Here is an 11,704-nt window from a genome sequence, read left to right as displayed (position 1 = left end):
TTTTATATGATAGAGTTAAATTGGTCAAATTTATAGGCATTAATTAAGCCCAAAGGTGACAAAACCTTTGTTTCCGTGGTTCTGTTTCACGTAGCCTGGCGGTACCACAGGTACAGATGGCAGGGCTGGTATATGGACTTCTTCTGAGACTTCATTTTTGGACCGGCCAGTTTCTGGGACATGATTGTGGAGAACAAAAGGTGAAAAATAAGTCAATCCCTTGACAGTATCGTTCTATTTTTACTATTTAGATAATTAGTGTTAAGTTTAATTAGGAATGTATGGATGGTAATATTGGTTTCCTTTGTTTAGTTTCAGTTTCTTGCTTTATTTTCAGTGTACTTGCCAATTTGACCGAATTATTTTAGAAAAGTAGACATTCCTTTCATGTTCTGTTTAGGCCTATTGTCTATGTTCCTGTTCTGACATTCCCAACTCAATTGAGCAAGAAACTCTGTGGAAAAAATATTATGTTTGGAATCAAATAAATAATTCATAATTTTGAAATTCTCATGACTGTGCCAGTGAGCCAGTGCCACTTTACAAGTAATCAAGCTTTACATTTTTGTACAATTATGGACTAACTGAAGGATTTCATGATGGGGTAAGGCAATAAATTCAAAAATTTTAACCTTCTTACAAGCATCTACGGATCTACTTTATTATGCTAATTATATTAAAGCAATTCAAATGTATGCAAATGGATATCTACTCATTCATTAATCACAAATCTATTTACTAAAAGTGATTTGGATATACCTCTACCAAATGTCAATTTGGTAAATAGAGAGAAGTCGAATTCTCTTCTAGATCTCTTGGATACCTTCGTTTGTCGAAACGGCCTCCTAGTGTTCACCTTGAACTAAACAAGGATTAGAAAGACCTTGCTAGAGATCTTAATCTAATCTAAACTTAGAACCTAGTTAATAACCCTTCTTGTTCTTCTAATAATTTCTCATTAGAGAAACCAATAATATGAGAGGAATAGGGATGGCGGCTAGGAGGGAGAGGAAGAGAAGGAAATAAATTTTCAGAAAATTTCTTGCTTGCTTACTTATTGAATACCTTCTCTACCTCTCATTATATACAAATATACTAGGATTTCCATTGTGTAACATTCCTAGTATAATTCTCTTTAATAAAAGAGACAACCCTAGCCGCTGCTACAGTAACTGCTACAGTGCGCGCTACAGTACCAGCATCAACTCATATTCATTTTGGGTTTTAATAAACTTATGTTATAACAATGTTTTGCACATTATTAATTATGTGTCATGTATATTATACTATAAAATATGCACCATATTATACCAAATAATATACATACACATTTCTCATAAATTTATCTTCGTTCTAAGCAGTCGTGATATTTATTTATCACATATATATTATTTCATGTCATATGAAACAATATACATCATATAAATAAAATATCCTTCTTGTTTCTCGTTCAGTTGGTGTGACCTATATGGAGGATCTGTGTTATGTTGGCAATGGCATAAAACATTTTATTACCATAAACTATAAGCGGTATTCTAGCTATACATTATAGTTACCCAAATAACATAGATGTAAAGTATCCTTTTTACAATACATGATCCTTTAAAGTAACGTTACAAATAACATTACTTGTGTCTATTCCTTGCCACATGATATTATGAATAATATACAAAGTCGGACCGTGTCATCTTTGTATTATATTCGTTTCTTGGTCTCTTAAGTAAATTATATAAATATATAACTGCACTTCAGTTATATTGCATGCATTATAATTCTACTTTACCAAGGGGCCCACAAAATATCATCACTCATTATAAATGAGGGGCAATGATACTATTGACATATAACTTTCTCCCGCACAAGTTATATACAAGGAACTAATATTTTTATCACCACTTATGATAAGCAGCTTTTAATACTAATTACATTATATATTTCTCATGTGAAAAAGAAATACATCTCATATCTTAGAATTCTGAGACACAATGAAAATATTAATGACACTAACATAACCCATATAATATTTTCATTCGTTAGGTCTGTTCAATATATGAAACCTTTCATATACTCATGTTATTAAACGATAAGCCTTTATCAACATTTATAGAACTACAATGTACTTTAATCAACATGACAAACTTATCATGGTATATTAGTGTTCCATGCTAATAACCAAGTCTGTGAACATTTTAGAGATTTATGTTTGTCATCATATAGAGTTCTATGGTTCAAGACCAAGAACATCTTCTTGAACACTTCTATAGATAAACATAAATTTCATGGAACAAAATGCATGTAGCATCCAATTCATAAACATAACATGTAAAAGTGATCAACATAAGATAACTTTTAGAACACATATCTAACACTAACATCCAGCTAAAGGCCTAAATTTGATCCCAATCTGTGACTCAATGAGCTTAAAATGCAGGGAAAAAAGAAGCCTAAAAGAGTTTCCATCTCTGCAACACTTTTCCTCTATAATCTCCACTAATTATATGGTCCCCACTATTAACTGGTCACTTATTTTTCAGCCTCCGCACTCGTCTCCACGTCAACTTTCATAGATATAAATAATTAACACTTCAAAACTAAGGCATTAATACTTTGATACTTAACTTGTTATGATCATCTCTTTTCAAGTTCTCCAATTGTCCTCGCATAAACCTCCTTATAATAAAGTAGTGGGGACTCCGTATCACCGCATCAACCCTCCTCAATCATCTTCGTGTCAACCTTTCTCTAACAAAAATAGTCGATCACATAGGTTTAAATACTTTAGTGTATAGGTATAAATACTTGCAGTACTTGATATTAATACTTTTATACGTCATCCAGTGTCATATGTAAAAATACTTGTAAGTATATGTATAAATACTTGCACGACAATGTATAAATACTTGTGTGACGACGAGCTCAAAAGTACATCATCATAAATCTTATTTGAAAGAGAAAATTACATAGAAAACGTTTGTGGTTTTAGATACGCAAAATTTCTCGCAAATCATTAGCAATATGGACGAGATTGAACGGAGAAAAGACACACAAAATTTCTCACAAATCATTAGCAATATGGACGAGATTGAACGGAGAAAAAAAAAACAGTTCTTAAAATACGTATGACCCCCCATGTAGTTTGAGTGGTCCTCTACAAGTATTTATGGTGCAAGTACGTTTGGAAGATTTAATTGAGAAGATAATTATTTATGTAAAAATTGTTTACCTCATAAGTATAAATACTTCTGTGCACAGCGTTGGAGTTTTTGCAGTCTCCGAAATAGTTATGATAGTTATAGTACGAGTATAGTGTGAATATTATACCGCAGGTACATTTATCAACTCTCTTTAATTATTTCTTTACACACCTAGAATGCAAATAAATATATAGTACAAATAAAAGATTTTACTGAAAGACAAATAGAGTATAGTTATAAACAATATTCTTTGAGCCCTCAATATTGAAATTCATGCCCTGATAATATCCCGGCCCATAAATTATAGTGGGGCAAAAATCTGATTAGATAAGTCTTGCTGTACAGTCAATAATCGCATAGCACCAAAAGTATATTTCTTGACTACTATTTACCTTTCTTATTTTGTGGGGTATTTTTAGTGCGGTCATTGACTCGTTGTGAGACTACGTAGAAAAATAAGAGGAAAAATAGATTAAGAAAATATTACAATAATAATAGTCGCAGGGAGTGGGGAGTGGGGACTAATGTAAAAAATTATGGGTAGAATCTTGGACCCATAACATGATAACAGATGGCTTTATTTATTTCTTCTGACATCCCTAATTCTCTTTCCCATACGGCCATACCCTTTATTATTTTTCTCCTTTAGTCCTTGCGTATTCCATATTTTATTATCAATAAAAGTTAAAATCTTATCCGAGGACCTTTATGAAGAACCCATAATTTTACAAACTCGTCCTCGTTTATCAACATTTCAAACTCCAGTCCTTTTGTGATAAACTCTATCATTGAAGATGGTCATTTGCATTTCTTTCCTTTTTCGTCTTTTGAAATAAGAAAGTTGTCACACAAAGGGCTAATTTGTGAAAAAGGTCGGTGAAACGGTGAAAGTAGTCATACCATTTAGTTTGTCAACCAAAAGGAAAGAAACAATGGAGAAAGATGAAAGAGACAGAGACATGCACTACAGCGTGGATGACATAATAACAAGTTAATGTTGTTTTATCACATGTTTCACCAAACTTTGCCATCTCCTAGTCCTAGGCAGTTAGTGCCTAGTATATTAATTCTTACTTCACGGAAACTTGATTTGCTTTTGCACAAAGATACAAAATGTAAAAGTGTCCCGATATGACCATTCTTGCATGCTAGGAAACAGAGATTAAAAAAACACATTTTATTTTTAAAACTAAAAAACAGAGTATTACAGTACATTCAGAACTTTATACCTAACATATACAGTACGTCTAGATTCCATGATTCCATCTCACATAAATATTGAAGTTCAATACACACAGGATACGAAATATCATTCGTTTTTTTTTTTTAATTATACATGATTACCATACCAGGATTGACGGTTCAATAATGTGGTGCGAGTCGATTTACCAGTGCCAGTGCATTGCTGGTAACCTGTGCCACCTCCACCACTCTCTTCCTCACCGCAGTTCTGACTGTGGGCCCCGCATTGTGTGAGAGTGAGTCAAGACAAGTGTTTGTATCTGTCAACGCTGCACTTACCCATGTCTGCACATTACTCAAGTGCCATCTGTATATATAATTAGCAATTATCATGAGCTTAATTAAGCCTGATAAGAATGAAATATGAGGCAACAAGTTAATAAGAGCAAAAGAAAGATGCTATAATTTTTTATTTCAGAAAACCTGAATCGACGAGTGTGTACACGCCCCATCTGACCCATTTCCTGAACAGATTGTCTGAGCTGATCAACACCATCCTTCATAGTGTCCAAACAATCCTTGATTGCCCCGGCTTGCCTTGATCGGGCTGGATCCGGTTTGGGGAACTGTTGTTTTATGAAGGCTGAGGTGGACCGGGCCCGGGTGAGACTCACGGTCAATGCGGCATGAGCCAGCTGACGTGGGCTATGGCGAACTGAAGGAGCATATGTAAGAAGGGATTGAACACACAAATCCGGGTAGCGCGTGGCCTTACATGAAGATCGGATAAAATTGGATTGAATCGGTGTGACAGCGGTGGCATGGATTGTTACCATGATGAGCAGAGTGAGATTGAGAAGAAGAGCGAGGGAATTAGATTGCTTCATTTTTATTTCTTTTCTTCTTCCTATTGTCTCCCCCCTTTTTTTTTGTTGGGTGTGTTTGAAGGTTTTGAGTGATTTATGTTGTGAAATGTAAGTTGGGGTGTTTGGACTTCTAAGCAAGTTTTAAAAACCTTGGCCAATTTGGATTGGGACCTACTGTATTCAATACTCATTAATCATAGTGCTTCGAGTTATGATATGGCACATTTGCATGTATGCCCTTTGAAACATGGGAACTATGCGTGTAATCCTTTCTTCTTGAGATGGACATATTTGGCTTCACATTCTCTCTAGTGCAACGGTGGGACAAGCTAACAGTTATTGACGGCATTTGACAATTTTAACAGTAGCAAATCAGCAGTAGTTCAAAATAAAACAAATAAAATATTTTATAAATACAAGTAGATAGTAAGTTTTGCTAAAGTGGGTGCTTATGTCAGCAGTCTAGTAATTCTTAATAAAAGAAAACCATGACAAAATCGTTTAATTGGAACAAACTAATAATAAATTCAGTAACAAACTTATAAAATGAACCTTCAAAACAAAAAATCTTTTAAAATCAGGCAAAGTTTTTTTTTTTTTTTTTGGCATTATAATCAGGCAAAGTTTTCACCCCCCCGGAGAAATTACCTTTCCTTTGTCATAAACTAGTATATACATTTTAAAAGCTCCCCCGGGGAATGGAGCCAAGCGTGATTGCCTCAAGTGGACCTAAAAGATTATTTTTTTTTTTCTCTTTTTGAATAAAAAAAAAATGAGAAAAAAAAATAATCTTTTAGGTCCACTTGAGGTGAACGGGGACGAAGGACCTACAAGAGGAACAAAGATTCAAAGATTGACCAACCGACAGAGTTCAGCGTAGCATTGCATGGGGATTTTTTTATTTCTAGGAATTATTATTAAATAATAAAGGGTATCTGTGTTTTTTAATATCATAAATGGACCAGAAAAAAAAATTTAGATCCAAACTTTAGGATCACTTTTTTTTTTTTAATCCAAAGGATTTTATTTATGTTTCAAAAAAATACTCCATTACATTTTCAGTTTTAGAAAAAATTAAGCCACCTTTACTGTTTTGAAAAAAAAAATATCTGGGGTACATATTCAGTAATGCTTTTAGAATACAAAAAGAAAAAAAAAAACACCTTGAATCTGAACAAAATTTCAGTTCCAAAGTTTGAATCCAAAATTTCTTTTTCAGATCCATCTATAACATCGAAAAATGAAAGTATCTTTCTATATTTTTATTATTATTCAAATAATATTTTTATAAATAAAATAGAGATCAGTTGACACCTATGCGTCTCTATTGATAGAATTTAAAAGTGTGATGTTTAAGAACTTGTTTTTGATTTAGTGACAAAAACACATAATTTTTATGTAAAAAGTTATATGAGTTTGAAATCCACAAACTGAAAAAATTTTCTATATTAATACACAAGAATTTGACACTCAACCCATATTTAAAAAAAAAAAAAAAATGTGACTTGCATAGTTCTCCTAGAAAAACAAAAATGAGGGGTCAAAATTGGTAAGACTTGGGCTGACGAGGTAGACATGCATTAAATATCGGCTGATGGAATGATGGGAAGAAGTCTCAAGCCCATGTATCATGTTGTTCTTTCATCAACCACGAGACCGAAGGTGAGGGTGTTTCCAATTAATTGCTTCGATTCAAATTAAATTAATATTTTTTTATTTGGCTTGTATAGATATAAATTGAACCAATCGAATAGTTTCATCAACCGAAGTACAAACTAAAAATAACTGAACTTTAATTTGTTCGGTTTGATTAAATCGAATTAGTATGAAATTTTAAGTCATAATTAATAATACAAGTATTAACTTGATAATTTGGACATTAATATGTGTGATATTACATCATTAACATAATAATTATTGTTATTTCGTTTCATTTGGCTTGTTCAATTTATTTGATTTGTAATTCTCTAAACCGAACCGTAGATTAAAAACCAAACAATAACAAAATTTAACTTAGAAATGTAAATATACGACGTGCCGTGTTGTAACTTTGATTCTTCACGCCTGATATCTCATTTGCATCCTTCCCTCGTGTTCGATCTTCTCTCAAATCCAAAAATTTGAAGTTCATTTTGCTATTGGATTTATCCAAAAAAAAGAAAAAAATTGCTGATTTCATCCTAAAAGTTGATGCCACCTAACAACGGCCCATGGTTTTTGGGCCAGCTCCAGCCTAAACTCCGTCGCCTAACAAAGGCCTACTTGGCTCCGGCACCTCCTATAAATTGAACCCACATCCTCTCAGATCCCAGTCGGACCAAAATCATTTCGGTGCCTGTTTAGAAATTTAGAATATAGGGATCTGTATCTAGATTTGTGCCAGATTGAAACGGACCACTCAGATCTCATTATGCACTGTCAGTGGAATTCGCATCCTCTGAGATATATCATATTCTGCGTGACTTTTGCAAAATCTAAACCGTTGCAATACGTTTTGTGAGAATCTCAAAGCGCAAATAATGTTGGCCCGCTATGTCACCCCCGAATAGGCACCTGACATGTTGGTCACGCAAAATATGAGATATCTCAGAGGATACGCACTCCTGTCAGTGTCAGGTATTGCTGAATGCGTATTCTCTGCATTGATTCAAAATATTAATTTCAATCGTCTGATTTTAAATAAAGTTAATATAACATAAAGATTCTTTAATATTAGTGCGGACTTGATTCGCATAAATTTTGAAACAGATGGAATGATTGAGATGGGAATTCATTCCCTTTGGAGTTAATGCAGAGGATACGAATTCAGGTATTGCTCTTGATCTGAATTCCAAATAATTGCACGGTATACTCTCAGTAGTTCCGAGTAAACAAAATATTCGTGTATCTGATTAGATCGCAGCCGTGCGATCACCTCTCATCTCCAGAAAGCCAGAAACCCTTTAGCAAACCCGCGCGTGCTCCCTTCAACAGTTAAGCTCGGAGGCCGAGATGTCGGGTTCGGGCGGAGCGATGCGGGTGCTACCACGACCCGTGACTTTTGTGACGGGAAATGCTAAGAAGCTGGAGGAGGTCCGAGCCATCCTCGGCCAATCCATCCCTTTCCAATCCCTGAAACTCGACCGTACGATGAAATTGGTCGCTTTTAATATGATGAATCTTTTAGTAGAAATGCTACTGCGTCGTGTGAATTATGTTTTACGTTTAATTTGCAGTGCCAGAATTGCAAGGTGAGCCAGAGGAGATATCTAAAGAGAAGGCCCGGCTCGCCGCTGTTCAGGTAATTTGATTCCAGTTACTGTATTAATACCTTTCTTTTATGTATTATAATGTAATCGCATTTGTAGCTTTTCATGTACTGTGATCGTGAAGGTTTTTATCGGAGAAGGAATTCAAATAAATTTATCTGAATTTAAACATTACAAAGCCGATTGATAAAGAGATGAAGAAGAGAAACAGAACAAACTTTTCATTCAACCACTGGCTTGGTTTCATACCAAAAAGATAACAGACATGGCAGTGATCTTCTCCATATTGTTCATGCTGTGTCTCATACAAAACTGAAGCCCAATCTTAAGTTGTATCCGCCAACTGACGAGCGGGTCCCATATATTCCCTGCATCTATTCATTTCAGCCCTTAAACTTTCTTTATCTACAAAGGTGAAGCAAGTGAGGGATTATTTGGATGAATCGTGACACAACTTAACAACCTTTTTTTCTTCCTTGTCTGTTTTAATTCTTTTGTAGGTCAATGGTCCTGTTTTGGTGGAAGACACCTGCTTATGCTTCAATGCTCTCAACGGCCTCCCAGGTCACTGCTCTTCAAAATTATTTACATTATTGGTTTCTCAGTTGGTTCTGTACACTGGTAAAACCATAGAGGTGAATTGTAGTAATGGTCAATTTTGCCAACATTAGAAAATTAAATGGCTCTTTTATACCGAAACCCACATGGTGGTAAGAGTTAGTACAATTTTAACTATTTAACCGTACTGTATCCTAGCTTTTTGTCCTTTAATTTGTTAGAAACTGATGTGTTATTGTTGATAAATTGCTGCAGGACCTTACATGTAAGTCGTGCCTTCTTTCATCATCATTTCATTGATTACCCAAAGAAATTAATCAATTTTATGTTCTCCATAACTGACCTGCTCTCGAAATAATGGATACGCAGAAAGTGGTTTCTTCAGAAGACTGGACATGAAGGTGTAGAAGAATGAATTTTTCTTTCAAATTTTACTTCTTTTTTTCCCTTATATATAATGCTGTTAACTTCATCTTTTATATTGGTGTAACTTTGGTTTTATTTATATTTGTTTCTCTATGTCAGGCTTGAATAATCTATTGAAGGCTTATGAAGACAAGTCAGCTTATGCTATGTGCATATTTTCTCTTGCTCTTGGACCAGAAGACGAACCGATAACTTTTGTGGGTAAAACACCGGTATGATAATATTTCCTGCAGCAGTGATATGCATAGCATGTTCTATCATGGTTTCGATACAAGTTTATACTCATTAAATTCTTACGAAAATTGTATTGTAGCCATACGATGTCCTACAAAGTATTTGACTTCTGTTTTTTAAAACACCTGAAACAGCATGGCTACTTTTAAAACACCTCATGCAGTATTTTATTCTCATTTTCAACTTCTTTTATTGGATTTCAGGGGAAAATAGTGCCTGCAAGGGGGCCTAATGATTTTGGATGGGACCCAGTTTTTCAGCCGGAAGGATATGAGCAAACGTTAGTATCTCTGTTCTCGATTTGTTTTGAATTGGTATACGTGGCTAACTTGTAGTCTAAATGGCTTGTCTATCATCCCATTTTCTTATTGAGCAGTACCAGAAAATGGTTGAGCAGTACCAGAAAGTGCCTTGTGGACAATTTTAAATTTGTTGTGTTTTTAAACAAATTATCAGTATCATTGATTATGCGATGTATTGCAATAGATGGATGATTTGGCTTACTACTAGTTTATAGGTTGATATGTTGAATTTATCATATATGCATATCTATGGTTGAGCAGTACCAGAAAATGGTAGATGCATTGCGGTTTTACATAAGAAAGATATGTTGGATATTTGACTTGCCAACCCTATACGGTTCTTTAGCACTAAAATCCTTTAGAAAAAACTTGATCAGTTTTTTAATCAGTACATGTTTTCAAATTTTTGTCTAGTTTTATTACTCTTTTGTTCGATTTTTCATTACATAATGCAGGTATGCTGAGATGCCAAAGGAAGAGAAGAACAAAATATCACACCGCTACAGAGCTCTGTCATTGGTCAAGGCACACTTTGCGTCTGCTGGTTACATTTTTCAGACCGTTGGATCGGCATAATTTTTTTCTTAACTTCCCCAAGATAATTGTAATAGCATCGTTTTAGTTTGAAACTTTGACATCTGTACAATGTGAGATGACTTGGGACTGAATTGTGTGCAATGACTTTTGGCTACTTGATACCTTTGATGCATCTACTAGAGAAAATAATTTTTGGCGCATAAGAGAAAATTTTATGGCAGTAAAAAGGCACTAGATAAGCCTGTTTAACACAGGGACAGGCACCTCAATTGTCTATTCTTTTAAATAAAACAAGCCTCTTCTTTGCTTGTTAGACTGCAAGGAATGCCATTTACTCTAAGAATACTTGGTACCTACACTACGTGACGCATTTCCCTATAACAACTATCCTAATTCCTGACCTACCTGCTTTCTTTCTTTCCTCCCTCTTTTTCTTTTTCTTTTAAATATAATAATCAAAATGTTTCAATATGGGTCTCGTCTGCCCCCTGGGGGAGGAAATTTCTGCCCCCAGAGTCACTGCAGAGTGGGTCTCCATATAACTCTAAATCCAAAATTACTTTAATCCTAAACACTTTAATAGTAACCGGGCCCACCCCGCAGTGACTCTGGGGGCAGGATATCTGGTTCCGTCTCTCACAAATCACAATGGATGACAACAACATAATAGAGTTAAGAGAAACATTAAAGACATAAATTGAATAGAGCACAATTGTAATGATCGATCTATGCCGCTCGCAAAAACCATCCCAAGCATTCCCATTCCTTCCCCCCCCCGCTGCCAATATTAATACTACTGCTTGTTCCACCATAGTTTGCACCAGAATAACTGGTTCCATCTCCATTCCTGTTATGGAAAGTATTAGTTCCTGATCTGATGTTATTATCTTTTAGTAACTAATGGTTTCAAACCTAACACTTTATTTAAAGTGTGGCATTGGAACCAAAAGTGAGATAAATTAATATAGGTATAGTAGAACAGACAAATCCAAAAGCAATTAATGGAGCAAATTAGTACAGCACGCCCAGATTGGAGATGTGAAAATGCTAACCTTAAGATGTCAACTATAGAAAAGGCAAATAGAATGGAATTTGATTCTAAAGAAAAATGTAACAGAGACACAAAATAATTGTTTTGGTCCTCTAGAATTTTGTGT

At 34.7% G+C, this 11,704-nt stretch overlaps 2 protein-coding genes across 2 annotated transcripts; one reads left to right on the top strand and one right to left on the bottom strand.

Moving 5' to 3' along the window:
• Positions 1-4,369: 4,369 nt before the first annotated feature.
• LOC144547656 (pectinesterase inhibitor 9-like) lies at positions 4,370-5,377 on the bottom strand. Its single transcript, XM_078296352.1, has 2 exons — positions 4,860-5,377; positions 4,370-4,743 (listed from the first exon to the last, which is right to left on the bottom strand). The coding sequence occupies exons 1-2, from the start codon at positions 5,261-5,263 to the stop codon at positions 4,557-4,559; spliced, it is 591 nt and encodes a 196-aa protein (XP_078152478.1). The 5' UTR covers positions 5,264-5,377; the 3' UTR covers positions 4,370-4,556.
• A 2,751-nt stretch (positions 5,378-8,128) lies between these two features.
• Positions 8,129-10,757, top strand: LOC144547585 (Inosine triphosphate pyrophosphatase family protein). The gene is made up of 8 exons (XM_078296263.1): positions 8,129-8,366; positions 8,458-8,522; positions 8,991-9,054; positions 9,304-9,313; positions 9,418-9,449; positions 9,574-9,686; positions 9,912-9,988; positions 10,466-10,757. Exons 1-8 carry the CDS (start codon positions 8,234-8,236, stop codon positions 10,584-10,586), a joined length of 615 nt encoding a protein of 204 aa, XP_078152389.1. The 5' UTR covers positions 8,129-8,233; the 3' UTR covers positions 10,587-10,757.
• The last annotated feature ends 947 nt before the right edge of the window (positions 10,758-11,704 follow it).

Source organism: Carex rostrata, chromosome 31 (assembly GCF_964058835.1).
Source record: "Carex rostrata chromosome 31, lpCarRost1.2, whole genome shotgun sequence".
In the NCBI taxonomy this organism is placed as follows: domain Eukaryota; kingdom Viridiplantae; phylum Streptophyta; class Magnoliopsida; order Poales; family Cyperaceae; genus Carex; species Carex rostrata.
The sequence above is the reverse complement of the archived record's forward strand: the minus strand, read 5'-3'. Positions and strand labels throughout refer to the sequence as shown.

What these genes read in the sequence shown, in the direction of transcription:
- LOC144547585 (XM_078296263.1), top strand. Translation starts at nt 8,234, where the DNA reads ATGTCGGGTTCGGGCGGAGCGATGCGGGTGCTACCACGACCCGTGACT. An exon ending in CCCGGCTCGCCGCTGTTCAG is followed by an intron (nt 8,523 to 8,990) that starts GTAATTTGATTC and finishes ATTCTTTTGTAG; the next exon opens with GTCAATGGTCCTGTTTTGGT. An exon ending in CCGGAAGGATATGAGCAAAC is followed by an intron (nt 9,989 to 10,465) that starts GTTAGTATCTCT and finishes TACATAATGCAG; the next exon opens with GTATGCTGAGATGCCAAAGG.
- LOC144547656 (XM_078296352.1), bottom strand. Translation starts at nt 5,263, where the DNA reads ATGAAGCAATCTAATTCCCTCGCTCTTCTTCTCAATCTCACTCTGCTC. An exon ending in GTACACACTCGTCGATTCAG is followed by an intron (nt 4,744 to 4,859) that starts GTTTTCTGAAAT and finishes TTATATATACAG; the next exon opens with ATGGCACTTGAGTAATGTGC.